General features: G+C 36.8%; 4 protein-coding genes across 8 annotated transcripts; 1 reads left to right on the top strand and 3 right to left on the bottom strand.

Moving 5' to 3' along the window:
- Positions 1–337: 337 nt before the first annotated feature.
- Positions 338–3,062, bottom strand: LOC120195316 (probable serine/threonine-protein kinase PBL7). The gene is made up of 8 exons (XM_039197382.1): positions 2,979–3,062; positions 2,431–2,904; positions 2,215–2,358; positions 1,843–2,091; positions 1,585–1,745; positions 1,189–1,416; positions 940–1,089; positions 338–589 (listed from the first exon to the last, which is right to left on the bottom strand). Exons 1-8 carry the CDS (start codon positions 3,001–3,003, stop codon positions 353–355), a joined length of 1,668 nt encoding a protein of 555 aa, XP_039053313.1. The 5' UTR covers positions 3,004–3,062; the 3' UTR covers positions 338–352.
- A 42-nt stretch (positions 3,063–3,104) lies between these two features.
- LOC120195318 lies at positions 3,105–3,815 on the bottom strand. Its single transcript, XM_039197383.1, has 3 exons — positions 3,535–3,815; positions 3,367–3,440; positions 3,105–3,279 (listed from the first exon to the last, which is right to left on the bottom strand). The coding sequence occupies exons 1-3, from the start codon at positions 3,638–3,640 to the stop codon at positions 3,157–3,159; spliced, it is 303 nt and encodes a 100-aa protein (XP_039053314.1). The 5' UTR covers positions 3,641–3,815; the 3' UTR covers positions 3,105–3,156.
- Positions 3,816–10,429: 6,614 nt separating this feature from the next.
- LOC120195259 (vacuolar protein sorting-associated protein 35B-like) lies at positions 10,430–17,626 on the top strand. Of its 5 annotated transcripts, none has more exons than XM_039197337.1 (22): positions 10,430–10,593; positions 10,692–10,788; positions 10,902–11,025; positions 11,646–11,831; positions 12,240–12,327; positions 12,515–12,571; positions 12,675–12,764; positions 12,860–12,982; positions 13,566–13,640; positions 13,712–13,771; positions 14,050–14,166; positions 14,306–14,545; positions 14,624–14,689; positions 14,898–14,987; positions 15,283–15,372; positions 15,706–15,795; positions 15,899–15,967; positions 16,464–16,544; positions 16,673–16,780; positions 16,876–16,979; positions 17,090–17,203; positions 17,303–17,626. In XM_039197337.1, the coding sequence occupies exons 1-22, from the start codon at positions 10,504–10,506 to the stop codon at positions 17,511–17,513; spliced, it is 2,370 nt and encodes a 789-aa protein (XP_039053268.1). In that variant the 5' UTR covers positions 10,430–10,503; the 3' UTR covers positions 17,514–17,626. The 5 variants fall into 5 exon arrangements, with proteins under 5 accessions (XP_039053268.1, XP_039053269.1, XP_039053270.1 ...); XM_039197338.1 differs by having other exon boundaries at positions 10,435–10,593; positions 10,709–10,788; XM_039197339.1 differs by lacking the exons at positions 10,430–10,593; positions 10,692–10,788 and having other exon boundaries at positions 11,666–11,831; positions 17,303–17,625.
- A 535-nt stretch (positions 17,627–18,161) lies between these two features.
- LOC120195282 (rac-like GTP-binding protein ARAC11) lies at positions 18,162–19,626 on the bottom strand. The gene is made up of 6 exons (XM_039197353.1): positions 19,618–19,626; positions 19,461–19,548; positions 19,224–19,333; positions 19,055–19,118; positions 18,271–18,398; positions 18,162–18,177 (listed from the first exon to the last, which is right to left on the bottom strand). The coding sequence occupies exons 1-6, from the start codon at positions 19,624–19,626 to the stop codon at positions 18,169–18,171; spliced, it is 408 nt and encodes a 135-aa protein (XP_039053284.1). The 3' UTR covers positions 18,162–18,168.
- Between the last annotated feature and the right edge of the window lie 939 nt (positions 19,627–20,565).

Raw genomic sequence — 20,565 nt, 5'->3', positions numbered from 1 at the left:
CAAGGAAGGATCAAGGTCCCACTTATTCTAGGACCTCGGCTGAAGGCAAAAAGTTTCTCAAGGCGGTGATGCAATATAAAAACTTGCTTGAGGAAAGATCTGTGCTGAATGATGATGATAATGATGACAATTGGCTTCTTTTTGAAAGTTCAGGAAACTTGCGGCCAAAAGATCTGGTGGCGATGATGATCCATGTCCTTGGTGGGATTGAGGTTACAAACTTACAATGGCCAAGTTGTACACCTTTTTTGTCGGCCAACTCTAACATGTACAGTATGAGGATTTACTAATAGAAACAAGATATTCTGCATTTTTTGTTTGACATTTGATTGTTTCTCTATTTTCATTTACATCATTGTTCTCTTTTAAGATATTCCTTGAGCATTAAACGTCGTTTTTTTCCAGTTTTGCATCTTCCCGTATGCTTTTTGCATTCTGATGTTGAATCATCGTCACTTAATGGAACTGAAAGATAGCTTTGTAGTTTGCGAAGTCCATCATTTTCCTGGTTTTTTGACACTTTCATGTAAGCGGCATGGAAATCAGAGCCCTCTGTTGGTTCCTTGTTCCCTTGTAATACTTGCAGTATCTGAATAGTTAACATGTTTGAATCAGTGAACTGTTTTAAGCACAAAACAGAGCGACTGAGTTAAAGTACTGTATTTCCAAGAGATCTTGCTCTTAACCAAGATGGTGATGAGAAATGAGTGAAAATATAACTCAAGCAGGAGATTTAGCCCTTAACTAGGACAACATTAAGAAATGATTGAAAATATATGGGCTTTTGGTTACTGGAATTCAGTAATTAAGCAGGGTTTGGTCTTTAGTATGGGGTATTGTCGACCTCAACCCTCTGAAAAAATTGGTATTAGCTTGGAAGGCACCTAAGTGATATTCCGATCAATAGGAGGCTTAGATACAGATGGCATGAGTGTTTACCTGGCTCACTTCTGGACGATGTATATCTAACTGATTCAGGCAGAGGGTGGCTGCGAGAAGCATTCTATGCGATTGAGCAACGTCGAAATCTCCGTCTAATACTGGATCAACAAATCCTTGGAGATCCCTTCTCTCTAATAATGCATTGGCCTGTGTTAAGATCATAATTTTGTTATTTAACTATTAAAGGATATGAGGTTTCTAATATCTTCAACTAGTGAAAAATGAGTACAAAGTAGGAACTCTTACCCATTGGATCAAGCTCTCTTGTTGGTCCACATCTTTTGAACTAACCGGTCTCCTTCCTGATAGTAATTCTAGAAGCACAACGCCGAAGGAGTACACATCGATCTTGTTACTTACCCTTCCTTCCATGAAATACTCGGGAGCTATATATCCAAAAGTTCCCACCACATTGCTATCAATCATGTTGGTTGAATCCATTGTTCCCCGGATGGCAAGTCCGAAATCAGATAACTGCAAGGATAAAGTGAAAAAAGCATTCGTGGTCAATAAGCTTGCTACTTAATCAATTAATCTTGTCTTAAATCTTGTGACGGGATCCCAAAATGACGAGTTCATACAGAACATTATGTTGAATTCGAATATTATCATTGGCATACGAAAAAAGGGAGGGGGGTGAACCTGTGGCTGAAAATCATCAGAGAGAAGAATGTTGGATGATTTTACGTCTCTGTGGATAACAGGCGGTGAGCATTCATTATGCAGGTAATTTAGAGCCTCAGCAATTGCTATAGCTATTTTATACCTGACCTCCCATGGCAACACATATTTCCTGCTTTGACCTGTTTTGGATAAAGAAGTACAATGAAAAACTTGTAACTTCATTGTATTTTTGATCTTTTGAAAAATGTAAAAAAACCTTGAGATTTATGTAATTACCATGGAGAATTTCCTCTAAACTCCCTCTTGGAAAGAAGTCATAGACAGAGATGAGATAATCATTTTCAACACAAACTCCAATTAGGGGCGTTATATGCTTATTTTTCAATGAAGAAACAATATAAACTTCTAAGGAGAAGTCACTCCAAGCTTCTTTGTACGATTTTATAATTTTAGCAGCCACTGGCTTGCCACCGGGAAGAAACCCTTTGTATACATTGCTGCATCCTCCCTCTCCGATCAAGTTTTCTGTAAGAGAATTGAAAATGAGATAACACTTAAAAAAAATAAGAACAAAAGCTGTCTGTCTGTAAGCCTTTAGAATTATATGTATATGCTTAATTCCAAAAGAAGCTTGTGTTGAAAGATAACCTGGAGAGAAGCCAGAAGTTGCTTGCTTAAGCTCCCTGAGTGTGAACTGCTTGCAACGAAGCGCCAAGTTGTTCGGCATCTTTCTTAGTGCTGGCAACGAATTTTCTATTTGTACACCATAGTCGTCTTCCTGTGATTCAATAGCAGTGTTCATCACCCTCTCAACCATCGGAAATGGAATCTTTGTAGATTCAGATTCTGATAAACAAGAATCAGAAGTAGTGGAAGCTGTAATGCGGAGAAGAGGCCAACCAGGCTTTGGATTTGGTTCTGCATTCGAAGAAACTGAATCATCTGCACCATATTCATTCTTGCGATTGTCATTGAAGCTAGTTTGATTCGAATGCAAAGAAATCTGGTTGACAGCCAAGGTAACTCGATCAGGTAGGCTCATTATCCATTCCACAACAGATGTATCCCTACCTTCATGTTTCTTAAACTCCTGGATTGCAGGAGATTTTCTTCGAAGTAGAGGCCAACCAAGGCATGGTTCTGACAGTTCTCTTCGGATTGTAGATATGGAATTCAACAAAACGGCCTTGTCACTATGATTATCATCACTTGCTACTGTGGAGATGGGCGGAAAAGGAGGAGGTTCAACTTCTTCAGACTCTGATTCCTGATCTACGTGTCTTAATATAGCACTGCTTTTATCGAGATGCAACTCAGGTGTCAAATTGAACCTGAAACCTACAAAAACCAATAGAAATAAGAAAAGTACTCTAGGAATCAAAACGAAATCGACATATCCCTTTGGTTCAAACCTTGTAAACGGTGAAATGGAAGCATTTCGAAGATGGTCTTTCCCTTTTCAACACTAAGAAGAGCAGTAATTTGCAGCAATATCCACTTCCTAAAAACATACACAAAAACAGATTTTTTTTGTGCTTTAGCATCAAAGGAAAGAACTCCAGGATTAACTTTCATCAATAATAAGTCAACTTACCACGAGGTCTCCTCTGGATTTGTTCCTGTAAATACAGCCATGGCGGCGCAACGCTCAGCGATCTTTTTTATAACCTTTCGCTTTGAACTTGTTTGTGAATTTGAAGAGCTAAGATCATTCTGAAATTCAATCAATAAAACAATTAAAGGATTAATTTCTTTGAAGAAAACAGTGCTAAAAGGACAAATCAATGGTAAAGGAAATACCGTTTTCATTCTATCGACTTCCCTGTGAGTTTTCCTGTACTCTTTTGTCATCCAGGCTCCAAGCAAATGATGGTCTAAAAAGCTATTTTCAATTAGAAAGAACAAAAGTGGAAGAAGATGACTGCATTTATACAGTTTATTGTATAAATCAAAGCAGTCGAAAAATACCTGAATCTGGAAATACATAGATTGAAACCAAATCATTTCGAGAAAGTGCAGAATTTAAAAGCCCGCCAATCTCTCTGTTTGCTGTAATTTCCGTTTTAATCACCATCGTCGTCCAAATTCGCTGTTCTTCAAACCTTCTTATTTATTGACTGATTCTTTTTTTCCCATTCAAAGAGTCGAGCAAACACTAAAGTTTATATAATCTCAAAGAAATTTCTAAGATACTTCCTTATTTCATCGAGAAGAGAAAGGAACGGGCAACATGTGAAGTGATAATTCATTCATAAAAATTAAAAAAAAAATTTGGCAATGTGGGTAAATAAGCTGATAAAGAAACAATGAATATTTTTAATAAATATTTGAAAAAAATGTTATCTTACTGATCAATCTAATCAATCATCTATATTTCCAAGTAAAATTCAAACGATATCACGTTTGACTTTTTTTTTTAAGAATTTAATAAACAAAGTGTACCAAATTTCACCAACCAAGTTTTAACAATAAGCAATTGCCGCCAACGTAATGTGATTAATCAGAATGCGACTGAAATCAAGCGTGGAATCGTATTGCTTCTAGGAAGGCAATAGGCCATCCACTTTGACCCAAATTAGATTTTACCTCAGACTTTAGCAGCCTGTAATAATCACCCTACCAGCTATAATGCTTGGGTGATCAAAGTTGATTACTCATCTCTAAAATTACATATATATTTCTATTTAATATACACAATTTAATATAATTATATGAAAAAGTGTATGTATATTAACATCATGATCAAATAACGAGGTAAAATCGATGTGAACGATGAAGATGCTGGAAACTCGAAATTAAATGGAGAATCTAACGTTCCAGAGGTACCCTATGGGTCGTGGATGCAAGTGATGCAACGTAACAAAAGATTATCGCAGGCGAAAAAGCCTATTAATATGGACAGAAGTACTAATGTGATGACGAACCAAGCAGGAGGCTCTCGTTTTGAGGCGTTAGCTTCACTTGAGAGTGAAGAGAACTTGCCGCATAATGATAAGAGCACGAATAACAAATAGCTGGGAGATTTTAATGGTCATAGAAATCAACTAGAGGACAAAAGGAAAGCTATTGAGCAAGTTGCTACAGTAACAAGCACCAAAGACCGAAGTAGAGATATTGAGGCAACTATTATGGATGATAGGGCGGTCTCAAACATTCCAGTTGAGAGCGATAAAACAAACCATGTTCAGAGTATGACCTCAACCATGGAAACCGAGGAAAATTCTCACACCGGAAAACTGGAGTTGGCTGTTCTTGCATCGAAAGAGAAGCTTGTACAAGTTAGTTCCTTTGTGAATGAGGGTAATCATACTGCTATCCAAATTAGTGCTGAGGAACGTACGAGAGCGCTAAAGCATAATAATGGAAGAGCTCCTTTAAAGTTATCCCAGGTAGGTAGATCAAATAACGAGGTAAAATCGATGTCGGCAACAAAGGCGTTAACTAAGAAAGGCCTTAAAACAAAGAAAAAAGAAGATAAAATTCCCTCCAAACTTGTGCTCTTAGATTGGGTTGTTGCGATGGATAATGAGCTTACCAAAGCCAGTGCTAGCTCGATGATGAGGGGCACCACTACACAAGAACAGATTGCTACTCATAATTCTGTTCGATGGCGAGCGAACACGTCTTTTGAGGGTGGATCATCGGGAACCAAGTTAGCTTGATGCTGTGTGGTTTGGCTTTATTTCCATATTTTATTCTATGGTTAAAGTTATTTTCTGGAATACCCAAGGCATTTTGGGCCTTATCTTCAAACGTTACTAGAGACTTTTGGTGAAGCTTTACAACCCTGATATTGTTGCCTTAATAGAACCTCGTGTTAGTGGAACTTGTGCTTATGATTTTATTCGAAGGTCGGGTTTTGACTCATCTTTTAGAGTGGGGGCTAATGGGTTTTCTGGTGGAATTTGGGTTCTTTGGATGATATAAGATGTCTATGGATTTTCTCACAGCCACGAAACAATTTCTTCATAGTCATTGTGTTGACACAGTGAATAAGAGAAACTGTTTTATTTCTTTCATTTATGCTAGCCCGAATAACCCGTTTGCGTAGTTAGGTTTGGGACCAACTGAGAGATTTAGAACCTGATACTAATACTCCTTGGGTTCTTGGTGGTGACTTCAATGCTATTTGCAGTACTTAGGAAAGGTAGGGTGGCTCAGACAGAAGAACCGTAATTTGTCCAAAGTTTTGTAATTTCTTATTTCAGTCAGGATTACTTGATATGGGCTTCAATGGCCCCTTTTTACTTAGCAACGTGGGGATCTCAAACAATGACTAGATAGGTGCTTGTGCAACGGTTGTTGGTATGAGATTTTTTCTATGACGGAGATTATGCATTTGCAAAATATTGGATCTGACCATAGGCCATTTTTACTCAATACCAAGGAGCCCCAAGCAAAGCAGAACAACCGCCCTTTTCGTTTTCTTTCAGCATGGAACGAGCATCCAAACTTTGGTGAATTCCTGGTTGGTGCGTAGAACACGAGTACCCCAATCTTTAAAAATCTTTTATCTTTTGAAGGTCAGTGCCGTAAATGGAACAGTGATGTCTTTGGTCATATGGGAAAAAGGAAGACGCTCCTCCTTGCTCGGATAAGGGGAATCGAAAGGGCCTTGGAACATTCGGATTCTCTATTTCTCATGGAGCTAAATGATTCTCTTAAGAAGGATCTCAATACAGTCCTTGAACAAGAGGAGAGTTTGTGGTATCAAAAAGCGAGAAATAGGTGGATCATGAAAGGCGACCCTAATACACGATTTTTTCATGCAACAACTATAAGTAGGCGAAGACGTAACACCATCCAGATGTTGAAATTGGGGAACGGTGTGTGGTGTGATGACTGTAATGTTTAGCAGAAACATCTGACAGAATTCTTTGGGAAACTTTTCACCTCAGAAACAAGACAACCAACACATAATGATTTCTTTGGGGGCTTCAAACAAGTGGACATGTATTGGCTAAACAAGTTGATAAGTACCATTAATTTGGAGGAATTGCGACAAACCCTGTTTATGATGGATCCATTTAAAGTTCCTGGGGTTAATGGGTATCATGCATAATTTTTTTCCCAGAAAAATTGGTCTGTCTTGGGCGACAACTTATACCAATTTGTTCATGATTTTCTTCAATGAGGTGTCCTTTCGGAATGGGCGAATAAACCTTGCTGGTGGTCATTCCTAAGGTTGAGGCTCCTGAAAGAATATCACAATTCTGACCTATTAGTTTTTGCACTGTCCCCTATAAAATAATAACCAAGCTTCTTGTAAACCGTCTTAAACCATTGTTACCAGCTTGGATCTCGCAAAACCAATCGAGCTTCGTTCCTAGAAGAAACATAACAAATAATATTATTCTGGCGCAAGAAGTAATTCACTCCATGAACCGAAAGAAAGGTTCTAAGACATAGATGACAATAAAGGTGGACCTTGAGAAAACATACGATTGCTTGGGGTGGGACTTCATAGAGGAAACCCTTATGGATGTGGGACTGCCATCTACCTTCATCAGATGGATTATGCTCTATGTTACGATGGTTTCTACACATTTTTTATGGAATAGAGATGTTTCGGAGAGCTTCAAACCTATACGTCAAGGCGACCCTTTATCCCGTACCTCTTTATTCTATGCATGAAACGTTTTTCTCATGCTATTAATCGACGAGTCCACTCTAATACTTCGCGATAGATTCAGCTTTCTCGCAATGGACCTTGGATCCTTCTCCTTTTCTTTGCCGACGATCTTATTCTCTTTGCGGAATGTCCATGGATCAAGTGATGGTTATAAAAGAAATTATGGCAAATTTCTGTGCTTGCTCTGGTCATCGGGTTAGTACACCAAAGACAATTTTTTCTCCAAGAACTGTGACGTAAATGTGAAGGATTTGATAAGCCAAGGATTTGGATTTGAAGAAGTTCCAAATTCGAGGAAATACTTGGGAGTGCAACTTTTACATAACAGGGTGACCGCCGCTACCAGTATCTTATTGAGAAAGTGGAGCAAAGGTTTTCGAGTTGGGCAGCCAAGACTCTATCTTTAGCTGGCCGTATAACTCTGGCAAAAGCAGTTTTGCAAGCAATACCAAGTTACGCTATGCAGTCCACTTGGCTCCCGAAAGGGGTTTGTGATACTTTGGAAAAGCTTATTCGTAGATTTGTGTGGAATGCAAATGGAGGATCTAATAGCCTTGCGTTAAATAAATGGGACACAATGAAGCTACCAGTTGAAGAAGACGGCTTGGGAATTAAGGACCTGGATCACCAAAATAAGGCTTTCCTAATGAAAATTAGAATTCTTTTGGTGCAAGGAGCTGATAAACTATGGGTCAAAGTCCTTAATAGTAAATACCGATGGAATAATGTAATTCCTGCTAGCATCGAGCGACCAAACTGCTCTAGATTGTGGAAAGGTTTGACTTGTGTTTGGGATGATATTTGCAATAGTGTGGGCTGAAATATCCGCAATGGTGTGTAAATTGATTTTTGGTACAACTGGGTTGATAAATATGATCTGCTGGTTAACTATTGCTTGCATAATTCCCCCTCCTCCAATGTCGGTTAGTTCGATGGTCACTGTCTTAGGAGCTTGGGACTAGGATCGATTACATGCTGTTATTCCTAAACAACTATTCCATAAGATTGATACTATTTCTCCTCCAAATCCATCTCTTGGTATGGATACCTTTTCGGTGGAGTCAACTTATAAATTCCTATCCTCTCCAACGCAAAATGCTGGCATAGATGTGTGGAAGAATGTTTGGAATTTACAAATCCTGCAAAGAGTGAAGGTTTTCCTATGGCTTGCTTTACATGACAAATTATTAACGAATGAGGAACGATGCCGACGCCATATAGCCCCTAATGCCAGATGCTTGTTATGCCAAAATGATGTTGAAGATATGACCCATGTTCTCTGTCGATGTCCTCATGCTATTACAATATGGAAGAGACTGATTGATGCAAACAAATTTGAGGTGTTTATGAACATGCCCAGTGACTCCTGGATCCTACATAACATGAAGGGGCAGGTTGATTTCCCTATAAATAAATTACACTGAAACTTATTATTTCCTATTGTTACATGGAAAATTTGGAAGTGTCAATGCAATATGGTACTCCAATCTGATTACATTGAACGTGAAGACTTGGTTTCTTCAAGTGTGAAACTTAAGAATGCGATTGTGGCTGCAAATAAAACTAATATTGTTAATAAAATTGCTTACAGATCCATTGATAGATGGAACAAATCTGATTCAGATTGGGTGAAAGCAAATGCTGACGGAGCGGTGGGAGGTAAAGAGAATATGGCTGTCGCAGGGGGGGTGTTGCGGAACGCTTAATGGGAATGGATGTTTGGCTTCTCTCGAAGCTTAGGCATTTGCTCGGTACTAACTGCAGAACTCTGAGCGATTCATGATGTCTTGGTTTATGCTTGAAGCTTAGGTATTCGAAGATTGGTAGTGAATTCTTATAGTGAGACGTCGATTAACACACTCGATGGACTGCCTAACGGAACTGAGGACAACACAATCGTTCTGTTGATATATGATCTCATGGATAGAGATTGGGACTTGAACTTCCACCACATTAGAAGAGAAGCCAATATGGTGGCGGATAAACTTGCTGCAATGGCTAGAGGATGTCCAATAGGAACACTTCTTTACCAAGAGATGCCAAGTGAATTGGCTACCTTAATGGATAGTTTAATATATTAAGAAAATGAAAAAAAATTATATATTTAGAATTTTTGTAAAAAAATTCAGTAAGTATATCTTACTATTTTGAAAAAAATTATAAAAGTTAGTTTAATATATTAAGAAAATGAAAAAAAAATTATATATTTAGAATTTTTTTAAAAAATATATTAAAATTTTAAATCATATTTTTTGAAATTTTGAATTCATTACTACTTATCGACATCATTAAAATGTCCAAATTGTTATTCTTAATGTTAATTTGATTTTATATATTGATTTTTTTTGCTAAACACATTAATATTTAATTTATTGATCGATTATTCCAGATCAAAAATATTATAAAATCCATTATGAAAGCTATCATTCCAACTCAATGTACAATGTAATGATTCAGACTCCTCATCTTACTTAAAGGGCATCATCCTACTAGATCAAATGGTTGGTTGTTAACGAATTTATCTCTTTTTAATTTTCAATCCAATTAAAATAAAATAATTAATTTTATTACTTCATATAATTATAATTAAAATAAAATAAAATATAGAATTAAGATGTTTAACCTAATCAAAAAATTAAAATTAAAATTATATTTATATTATATATATATGGCTCAATTGAAACAACCATAGCTTTGAACCAGACAACCTGAGCATCCAGACAGTTATTAAACGTAGCATGAGGCTTATGAAGTAGAGGTACTAGGCATTGCAGTCAGCATAATCAGCTGCAAGGAACGGAGATAAAAGAGGCAAAAGGCTCTGCATCTTGATCACATCAGGGGAAAATCCAAACCTGTCTAGTCCACTTCTTGATCACATTTTTGACCTCTTAAATAGAGACTAAACGATTACAATACATATTCAGACATATCAACAAAACAATTGAAAAAATGATAGAAATTGCAAAACTGGGAACCATAGAGAATAAAATCTTCAGCAGGCCCCCGAAATAAATACTATCGAGCCTTCAAGAGGAGTGTAATGCAGCAGTTTACACTTGATAAGTTAGTTTCTAGCTCTCATAATATAGGGACTAAATCCTCACAATATGAATAGTACGGGTACGACTGGATGAATTTAACCCTTATAATATCACATCCAAGTGCTCAACTATCCAAGTCCGACTGTATGTAAATTACACTCCATTAAAGAAAGAATATAAATTACATATTAGAAAAGAATAAAATAAAATTGGAAAACCTTTAGCGAGAGAGAGAGAGAGAGAGAGAGGGAGAGAACAGGGATGTTGAACGGAATAGAGGACGAAGAGAAATGGCTGGCGGAAGGCATTGCCGGTATTCAACACTACGCTTTTTTTATGCATCGAGCTTTGGTATCTCCAAAATCTTTCCCGTCTTTCCTTGAATTTGAGAGGATCAAGATAGCCTATCCTCTTTCACTGGTGCTGATTTTGGGTATCTCTTATCTCAGGATTCTAATAATCTTAGGGAAGCTCTCAAGTACTCGGCTCAGATGCTATCGGAGCTCCGGACCTCCAAACTCCCTCCTCACAAATACTATGAGCTTTGTAATTCTCATTTGTTCCTTTTTCTTTTGATTCATCACTTGAGTCGGCCGTGTTTGAAATTTTTTAAATTGTGATTGATTTGTTTTAATAACGTGTCTATGATTGGAATTCAGATATGCGAGCTTTTGATGAATTGAAGAGATTGGAGTTGTTCTTCAAAGACGATAGCAAACATGGTGTCTCTGTGGTTGATCTGTACGAGCTAGTTCAACATGCCGGCAATATTTTGCCTAGATTGTAAGCGATTTTTCTCCTTCAAATTTAATAATTAATAGCATAATTCTCTGTATATATTTTCTTAATATGAAAAGCATTAAACAAAAATAAATAGTCATCCCAATACTTGTGATTTTATTGCATTGAGCCTTTTTCAAATTAAACCCTTGAACATTTGTACTTTCAGCTAATTGATCCCTCCCAGTCTTAGATGAAAAGTTGATGACGGTGTTAACCAATCTATCAAGGTTCAACTGAGTGAAAATATATATATTAGAGTATTGAATTCCATTGCAATAAAAAAGACATGGCTAATTATTTAATTTTACTTTATGGACGTTTTTAGTATATTTATGCCTTTTTTTGTATCATTTTCAAATTCCAAACATTTATGGGCATCCATTCTCATTCTATTTGGCTATGGTTCTTTTCCCAATAATTTTTGGACCAGTCATCAAAACGGGACTCTAGTTTTTGTTAAGGAAAACGAAGTGGAAAACTGCAAATGTGCTTTGTGCTGGAATTTCAGCTTCGGTACTAGATAAGCTCCAAATAGTTAAATTGTAATGTCAATGTGAATATTCTCGAATTTTAGACCTTCATTGTCATTGTATATGAAGTTCTAGTTGGCAATCTACCAGGTATCTTCTATGTACGGTAGGATCTATCTATATCAAATCCAAGGAAGCCCCTGCTAAGGAAATTCTTAAAGACCTTGTGGAAATGTGTCGTGGAGTTCAACATCCTATACGTGGACTCTTTTTAAGGAGTTACCTTGCTCAAATAAGTCGAGATAAGTTACCAGATATTGGTTCCGAGTACGAGGGGTGAGATCTCTTGCTTAGTTTTTCTTTTCCCACTTGAATAGAAATTTTCATTTCAAAAGCTGTCCAATTCAAATTTCATGGCTATTTTATTTGGAGTCGATAGGTAAAACTTTTAGTTCTCTCTCTTTAAATATTTGAAGAGAATAAAACAGTTAATAAGCAGTAGCTTTTACACTGTTCCTGTATGCCTGCTCTGTTAAACTTATGATTCTGTTCTATTTTTATCTATCATAAAATATTGCTGAATCTCTATAGGAGCTGATGTATAATTTTCTTAGAAGAGAGTACATGCTGATCAGTGAATTATAATTGGTATGTCTAAATTAGATTATGCATTTAGACGTGCAAAAGAATTTGGAAACATTTGTAATTAACCAATTGCTAGGACATGGTTCTGTCTTCCTGCAGTGATGCTGACTCTGTGATGGATGCTGTGGAATTTGTGCTGCAGAATTTCACTGAGATGAATAAACTTTGGGGGCGAATGCAGCATCAGGTTTGTTAAATATCTGATATTATTTTCTTAAGATACGCAATGCACCACAGAACATGCATGCCATACAAGTGAAAATAAATTGTGAGAGCATAAATTTTGGCCATGCAGGTGTCATGGTGTTTGTGAATCATTCATACTCTTTGGTCATCCTGAGTTGAAGCCTTCAATTGCTATTTCTGGTCTGCAGGGACCTGGTAGAGTTAGAGAGAAGCGGGAAAAGGAAAGGAGCGAACTTCAAGATCTTGTAATATCAATAATCTAAAATTTCTGATTTGCTAAACTCTGATGCTGTGTGTTTGATGCCCATTGAGGGGAATTAATCCTTCTGTTCTGAACTTTCTTGTTAGGTAGGGAAAAACCTCCATGTTCTCAGTCAGATAGAAGGGGTGGACCTTGAGATGTACAAAGAAACAGTTCTTCCCAGAGTCTTAGAGCAGGTAATTTTACTTCTTTCTCCACTCCCCCTCCCCCCTCTTAATGTAACAAGTCAGAGGTCTGTAGCATTAAAAGATTTTATATGGTTCTTTTACAGGTTGTCAATTGCAAAGATGATCTTGCCCAATATTATCTGATGGATTGCATAATTCAGGTGTTCCCTGATGAATATCACTTGCAGACACTTGAGACATTGATGAGTGCTTGCCCCCAGCTCCAGGTGGGTGATGCATATTGATCTTCTTATTGTATCGAGTGTCTTTCCCTCCCTTCCTGGGCACCTAACACATACCTCTTAACACAATTGTTAGCTTTAGGCTTTATTCTAGTTGTCCCATTATGGCATCTTTACAATGAGTGTCCCACCTCAAGGTTTTGCTATCATGCTTTCCGTTTCTCAATATTTACATGATCTTTATATCAGTATGTGTAACTAGAAAATATAGTGACTGGCTACTATTTTCCTGTTATCAAGAGAACAGAATTGCACTTCCTCTGGCTGCTTTATTTATCATTTGCTAGCTAAAATGTTGTTCCAGTTGGCGTTTTCACTACCTAATTTTCTCTACAAGCCTAAATTCATAAACCTACTGTATGTTTCATACGTTGAGCATGCATTGTGGTATAAATAGCCTAGTAGGACAGGGTCTTCTGCTGTATGCAACACTCTCCTAATGTTTGGGTGAATCTTGTTCATTGAAACCAATTTTTTGGTTCAGTGCTTAAGTAAATTTTATTTTTTTATTGTCTTTAATATTTTAGGGCACTAACCTCAACAAATACAATTTCCTTATTTTTAACAGCCAACAGTGGATGTCAAGACTGTTTTGTCTCGACTAATGGACAGGCTTTCAAATTATGCTGCCTCAAGTGCAGATGTAAGTTATAAGCATAACAACTTCTATTCAGCATGCTTTTGCAAGAGGTTGAGTGAACTTTTCAATGCCAGGTATTACCTGAATTTCTACAAGTGGAAGCCTTCTCTAAGTTGAGCAATGCGATTGGGAAGGTAAATCAGCTAGTACTCCCATGCTGAAGTTGCAAATTACCTTGATGATTGTTTCAACGTAATAAAGGAATTAATCAATTGAAAATGTGAATGGTTTTACATAATCAAGTCAGGTGACGGCCCCTGAACTTACTACCAATGTTTTTGTAGATGATGACTCCTTATCTTACCCCCTCCTTTACTTCCCCGCCAGTACACTAGTGTTTTTATTTTTGATTTCTTTAATGTGTAATCATGAGTTGTTTTCTTCTAGATGATTGGGTATGATTCAATGGCAGGTCATAGAAGCTCAGGTAGACATGCCTGCTGTTGGAGCTATAACTTTGTATGTATCTCTTCTTACATTTACACTTCGTGTTCATCCTGATCGACTTGATCATGTGGATCAAGTGCTGGTATGTTTCAGACGAGGACTCTATTTACATAATATCTCCTATAGTATTGCAACTATGGCTGTGCTATTTTATGGAATTGACCATTGGCAAATGTATCAGAATAATATTGATTGTTCTTATTCTTGATATTTTCTAACAGGGAGCCTGTGTTAAGAAGCTCTCTAACATACCAAAACTTGAAGATAGGTGGGCAATGAAACAAGTGGTTGCACTTTTGAGTGCTCCACTGGAGAAATACAATGATATAGTAACAGCCTTAACACTTTCTAATTATCCACGTGTAATGGACCATCTTGATATTGGAACAAATAAAGTCATGGCAATGGTTATCATTCAAAGCATCATGAAGAACTACTCTTGCATTTCAACTGCAGACAAGGTGTGCATCTTCGGTCTTCTTTATTCATCTAATTGTATCAACTTCTTTTATTGAATAAACTGATAATTGTCTTTGTAGGTTGAGGTTTTGTTTGAATTAATAAAAGGACTCATTAAGGACATTGATGGTGCTGATGTGGAAGAGGTGCATATCAAATCTAGAATTTTCCTGCTATTCTATTAAAATTTGATAGATTTGAGTTCAGTACTTTTCACTACCCCCTTTCCTGATAATCCATGTTATATTTTTTCTTTCTCCTGTTGCTCAGTTTCCTTATCATGTTTTTGTAGATGTACATAAGTTATCTTCATTCCTTTCTTGTGATCTTCATTTTTTATGTATCTTGCAATAGCTTGATGAGGAGGATTTTAAAGAGGAACAAAATTCAGTTGCTCGACTCATACACATGCTTTATAATGATGAACCAGAGGAAATGTTCAAGGTAAGTTTTTCCAATGTTTCTTTTTATGCTATTTTTCTGCTCATTACCAGGACAAGATCCTGACTACAATGTATAAATGCAATAGTATTATAGGATGTGAAGATGGAACTTCATTATCTTCTAATTGTGAGTTGTGACAGGTTTCATGCCTCTTCAATTCCCATAAAATATCATAGCTGTGACATATTTAGGATAGTTTCTTGTTTAATTTCAATGTTTTTCTTTTAGTTATGTTGTTTATGAATGATCCAAATTATTTCCCATCTGAACATATATTATAATCAACTGCCTTCAGATTATATGTATTGTAAGGAAGCATACTATGGCCGGTGGACCAAAACGCCTACCCTTTACAGTTTCTTCACTTGTTTTTTCAGCACTTAGGGTATGTTTCTCCTTTTACATATTGTTATGTACTTCTGTCTCATCATTTTTCCATCTACTACGATGAAGTATTTAATGCTTATTTGTCAAAATCTACAAGATTATACATGCAGGCAGTTGGGTTTTGAGGTGTAATCATTATTTCTTATTAGATCCTTTCACCTCATTCGCCTACCCACTTTCTCATGAAAAGCATGGTTTATTTTTTTTTATACACAGTTATTAAATTTAGAATTATTAAAACGAATTCCTAAAAAAATGAAAAAGATGTGCATAAACACATTATAGTAGTAGCATATATAGTTCAGACTTATTGTACTGTGCTCATGTACAGTTGGTTAGGCAATTGCAAGGTCTGGAGGGGGATATAGTGGGAGAAGATATGCCAGTGACACCTAAGAAAATTTTTCAGCTCTTGACGCAGGTTTCTCTATTTAAATGGATTTGTAACTGTTTCTTCTGCAGTGTTCATACTCTTATGCATGTATATCACAATATGCAAAAGATGACTCTAATGGTTCTTTCAGATGATTGACTCTCTATCAGCTGTTCCATCACCTGAACTTGCATTAAGGTTGTACCTGCAATGTGCTGAGGTAATCTTGATTCTTGATTTATACCAACTACTGCATAAAGTCATTTGTTAACTATTAAACCCCAGAAATTCTTTTGGATAAAAACAAGTTTTGTTGAACTTTAAGAGCACGATGATATTTTTCTAATTTGTAGTAGGGAAAATACATACTGAAATAAATAATGCCGCTCACAAGAGTAAGAGATTTCTGATGAACAGTTCGCTTTAAGAACAATCAGCTTTATTCATGATAATCTTGTGGCCATGACTAATTATTTCACAAAGTTTTTATATAATTCCATTTGCGATCAATATTTTTGCTTTAGATGATGCGAAGAGGTCATTGTCATAAAAAATATCTCATCATTATGACAGCTTGTTGGCATTCCACCATTATGACATTGACAACACAAGCATCATGAACAGTATTGCAAGACTGTATTTGGCTATAATCCTTTTTTGTGAAGGGAGCCTTGGATTTTATGTTGAAATTCCTAATCTCTGTTTCCTTCTATCAGGCGGCTAATTGCTGTGATCTTGAACATCTTGCATATGAATTCTTCACTCAGGCGTTTGTATTATATGAAGAAGAAATTGCGGTAATTGTATTACTCTGATCAGCTAATGTTGAAGTCAGTCTAATGTACACTCCAAAGCCCATAGGACTCCAAAATGTTTATTGCTAAATGTTTATTGCTCATATTTCCTAAATGTTTATTGCTCATAGGACTCCAAAGCCCAAGTGACCGCTATTCATCTGATAATTGGGACACTCCAGAGGATGAATGTATTTGGTGTTGAGAACCGAGATACTTTGACACACAAAGCCACAGGAGTACTGTTTTTCTTTTGTTTTTGTGTGTGCCTCTTCTCTTATTCATCGTGGTTCATTGAACTGTTTATACAACTAAAATGTCTTACTATGATCAGTATTCAGCTCGGCTATTGAAGAAGGCCGATCAGTGCAGAGCTGTTTATGCATGTTCCCATCTTTTCTGGGTTGACGATCAAGACGGCATAAAGGATGGGGAGAGGTGTGACCTCAAATCTCATTCTCTTTGATACCTTTTTTTGTTATCTTTCCATTTATAGACTAAATTCCTTCCAAAAGTAAGGAACTAAAAAATGGTGGGCGATGTTGCAGGGTTCTGCTTTGCCTAAAGCGAGCTTTGAGAATTGCAAATGCCGCTCAGCAAATGGCGAATGCCGCTCGAGGTAGCGGTGGGCCTGTTACACTCTTCGTTGAGATTTTGAACAAGTCAGTGCTTATAACTGTACCAGATTAAACCTTTGCTCATACTACACAACTTAAGCTTTTAGATTATAAACAAGAATTTTGTGTCGAGATTTCTTTTAGGTACCTCTATTTCTTTGAAAAAGGGAATCGGCAAATCACCAGCTCCGCTATCCAAGGCCTGATAGAATTAATTAATACCGAGACACAGAGTGATTCAACAAACCCTGATAGCATTTCGGATGCTTTCCTTGCCAGCACGTTGCGTTACATTCAGTTCCAGAAACAAAAAGGCGGTATAACGGGCGAGAAATTCGAATCCATTAAACTTTAAATCCTCGAGTTATTCTGGGGTCGGAATTCACGTTTGTTCTTTTTTATATCCAACCGTTGCTAAGTTATCTGATTGAGGTGCTGGAAATGAGCCAAATCGTTTTTCAAATAACACTTTTTTTAAATTGCAAATTAGAATAAAGCCATAAAGAAACACCTCGTTATACATATTTGCAGGATTCTTACTTATTTTAAGATCTTGTTTTGAATTTTACTTCAGATATCTTTATATCATAACTAAATTTTAACACTAATCAGAGCAAAAAAACCCTCATAACTAAGCAGCAAAATCTTAATCCCTATATCAGAAACATGGCTTATCAACTGAATGGAAATTCTACGACCCACGCCATTAACAATACTTTGTCATCATCAATCTTATTAAATCTAACAGTAAGTAAATCACAAAACGAAAACAGGAAAAACACCTGATCCTTTTTCTTCTTCATGAAGGAACCCCAACAATGTAACCTTAAACTGAGAGACTAACATAATGGCTTTTCTACTTATTTGAATGTCAAGCTGACAGTAGTTGATATGCAAGCAGCAAGAAGCTGTCAAGTCAGATCTATATTTGTCAGATTCAAAGCTTCCATCGATCATAATATTGAGCAACCACCACGTGCCTTTTTCTTCTTTTTTTCTTCGGACACTGCCTACACGTTCTCCATTAAAGTTGTCCCACGGGATTTCATCAGGAACCGACTTCAAACCCAAATCTTAAGCTCAAAAATAGAGATGTATAAAGAGCACTTAACCTGCTGTGTTTTTGAACTACACTCAATGTAGGCAGGAGACCCTATCTGTTTACTTAATTCCTCTCCCTTCAAAATGAAGCAATGCATGACTAATAGTTTTTGAAAGAATTGTTGATCATCTCGGAGATCTATAGCGTTAAAGCGTATAAAACATAAGAACATTTCATGAAGCAGAAAGAATTTCAGAATCTCCAGTGTATTAATCTGAGAAAGTTTTCAGTTGCTTAAGGGATCGAAACAACCGCAATTCACAAACATGGCTATGGCTAGAGGTGCACAAAAAATCCGAATATTCGATTTTGTGAAAAAAACATCCGAAACTGGATTTGGGAAAAACCGATTTTTTTTAAAACCGGATCGGATATTTTAAAACCTGATAGTATAACCGGTTTGGGAAAAAATTGGATGACCAGATTTTTTACCGGATTAAAAACCGGTTTGAAAAAAACAGGATAAAAAATCGGTTTTTATCCGGAAAAAATCCGGTATGGGTTTAAAAAATTAGCTTTGAAGGATTATTTGGATGGAGTAAAATTTTTACCGGATTAAAAACCGGTTTTTTTAAAAGATCGTTTTTTTTTCAAACCGAAACCGGTTACACCATCCGGCCCTCCAAACCGGTTAGAATCCGAACCGGTTTTTTTAAAATCCGGTTTTTTGGCTAGGTGAAAAAACCGGATCGGTTTTTATCCGATCCGGATCGGATTTAAATCCGACTTTGTGCATCCCTAGCCATGGCAAGCACATGTAAGGATGTCAATATCCCGGGAGATAAGAATCATACCGAGTTTAGTTCCAACAAGAATTATCGGAACACCAGGTGCATAATGCTTTAGTTCAGGAATCCACTGAAAAGGAAAGTAAGAAAACACATGATCAGTATAAAATGACATTACAGACAACTCATACTGCAGGGAGTTATTGTCTCACAGAATGCAATTCAATCGTTAAACCTTCTTGGCAACATTTTCATAACTGGCCTTGCTGATGAGAGAAAATGCAAGAATACAGACATCTGGCCCGCGGTAGCTCAGTGGTCTTAATCTATTGTAATCCTCCTGACCTGTTCCAAGACAATAATTTCATCAGGGAAAAAAAAAGGCAAGATAGCACTCATGATCAGTAGCAGAACATGTGTGTATATATATTTACGAACGGATTGTATGCATTTAGAAGCCATCCCAAATTACCTGCAGTATCCCATAAACCTAAGTTGACTGTGCTTCCATTCACGACAAAATTTGCACTGAAATTGTCGAAAACAGTTGGGACATAGTCCTGATACCACAAGAGTTGCAAAGAAATGAGTTACAAGAAAATCAGTATCCAAGATCACATAAACCTAACGCAGCACATTGTGTGCCCCTATCTTAGTTTTAATTATAATGGAATAAAGTTCAAATTAAATGTTAAAGAGATCTTGTTATACTTGATCTGCCTACATTGTACTACATTAAACCCTAATCTTGACAGCATTTATAAAATACAACAAAACTTCCATGGAAATTTCAAAGTTGTAGATAATATAGTAGAACAAAGCTCACTAGAACACTACTAAATTTATAACTTACTTCTTTTATTTATCCTAAGAATAAAATCACATAAATAATATTCAGCTCTCTGTTTTGAATCTTTAACTTTCTTCTTTTATTTATACCGCCCCCGATGTCGTCGCTGTCTCTGCTGTGCCAGTCGTCGTCGTAGTCACGACCGTATTGCTTTGCAGATTTTTGACTGTGTAAGAATAAAGTTGCAGCAAATTGAAAGCTTTTCATCATTGATCAGAAAAGGAGATTCTGAGGGAATAAAGTTGCTTCATTTCAACACCTTTTTTCATGGATTCTCATGTCTCCATCAGAAAAGACATTAAAAATAAATTTATATGAAATAATTAGTTTATACCTTGTTGATGAAGGGCAGAATGTAATCGTATAATCAGCTGCCGTACATGTAAACGTACTCGTAGCATCATCATACGCGTAGCTATACGCCTTGGGGCAAGCAGAAAATAAGTTCGGGATCGAAAGAGGCGAAACTTGCCATAACCTGGTTTTCGTTGCTGGTTTTAATGCTTACGGTGGCATGAAAGTCCTCTTCCCGGGGCTGATCAAGTGGGTTGCATTGGCGGGACCAAAGTTACACAAGCAATTAGCCTATCAAATCCGGGCCGTAGTCGAAGCCGGAGCCGGTGGGGTCACGTTATCTACCCTGAACAAGATGCCTTTGACCAAATCAGTGGTTTATGAATACTTAAGGGTCGATCCTCCGGTTCCATTCCAATACGGCAAAGCTAAG

The sequence above is a fragment of the Hibiscus syriacus genome, unplaced genomic scaffold (assembly GCF_006381635.1).
Source record: "Hibiscus syriacus cultivar Baekdansim isolate YM2019G1 unplaced genomic scaffold, ASM638163v2 tig00117011_pilon, whole genome shotgun sequence".
NCBI lineage: Eukaryota > Viridiplantae > Streptophyta > Magnoliopsida > Malvales > Malvaceae > Hibiscus > Hibiscus syriacus.
This window is presented reverse-complemented; position numbering and strand designations above follow the sequence as displayed.

Excerpts from the sequence above, each read along its gene's own strand:
- LOC120195316 (XM_039197382.1), bottom strand. The coding sequence starts at position 3,003 with ATGCTTCCATTTCACCGTTTACAAG. Across the intron at positions 2,905-2,978 it reads TCCATTTCACCGTTTACAAG|GTTTCAGGTTCAATTTGACA; the intron begins GTTTGAACCAAA and ends TGGTTTTTGTAG. Across the intron at positions 590-939 it reads ATCGTCCAGAAGTGAGCCAG|ATACTGCAAGTATTACAAGG; the intron begins GTAAACACTCAT and ends TTAACTATTCAG.
- LOC120195318 (XM_039197383.1), bottom strand. The coding sequence starts at position 3,640 with ATGGTGATTAAAACGGAAATTACAGCAAACAGAGAGATTGGCGGGCTT. Across the intron at positions 3,441-3,534 it reads CTATGTATTTCCAGATTCAG|ACCATCATTTGCTTGGAGCC; the intron begins GTATTTTTCGAC and ends ATAGCTTTTTAG. Across the intron at positions 3,280-3,366 it reads AAGTCGATAGAATGAAAACG|AATGATCTTAGCTCTTCAAA; the intron begins GTATTTCCTTTA and ends ATTGAATTTCAG.
- LOC120195259 (XM_039197337.1), top strand. The coding sequence starts at position 10,504 with ATGTTGAACGGAATAGAGGACGAAGAGAAATGGCTGGCGGAAGGCATT. Across the intron at positions 10,789-10,901 it reads TCACAAATACTATGAGCTTT|ATATGCGAGCTTTTGATGAA; the intron begins GTAATTCTCATT and ends ATTGGAATTCAG. Across the intron at positions 16,980-17,089 it reads GGCATAAAGGATGGGGAGAG|GGTTCTGCTTTGCCTAAAGC; the intron begins GTGTGACCTCAA and ends GCGATGTTGCAG.
- LOC120195282 (XM_039197353.1), bottom strand. Across the intron at positions 19,334-19,460 it reads AGGTTTATGGGATACTGCAG|GTCAGGAGGATTACAATAGA; the intron begins GTAATTTGGGAT and ends GTCTTGGAACAG. Across the intron at positions 19,119-19,223 it reads ATGAAAATGTTGCCAAGAAG|TGGATTCCTGAACTAAAGCA; the intron begins GTTTAACGATTG and ends TTTCCTTTTCAG.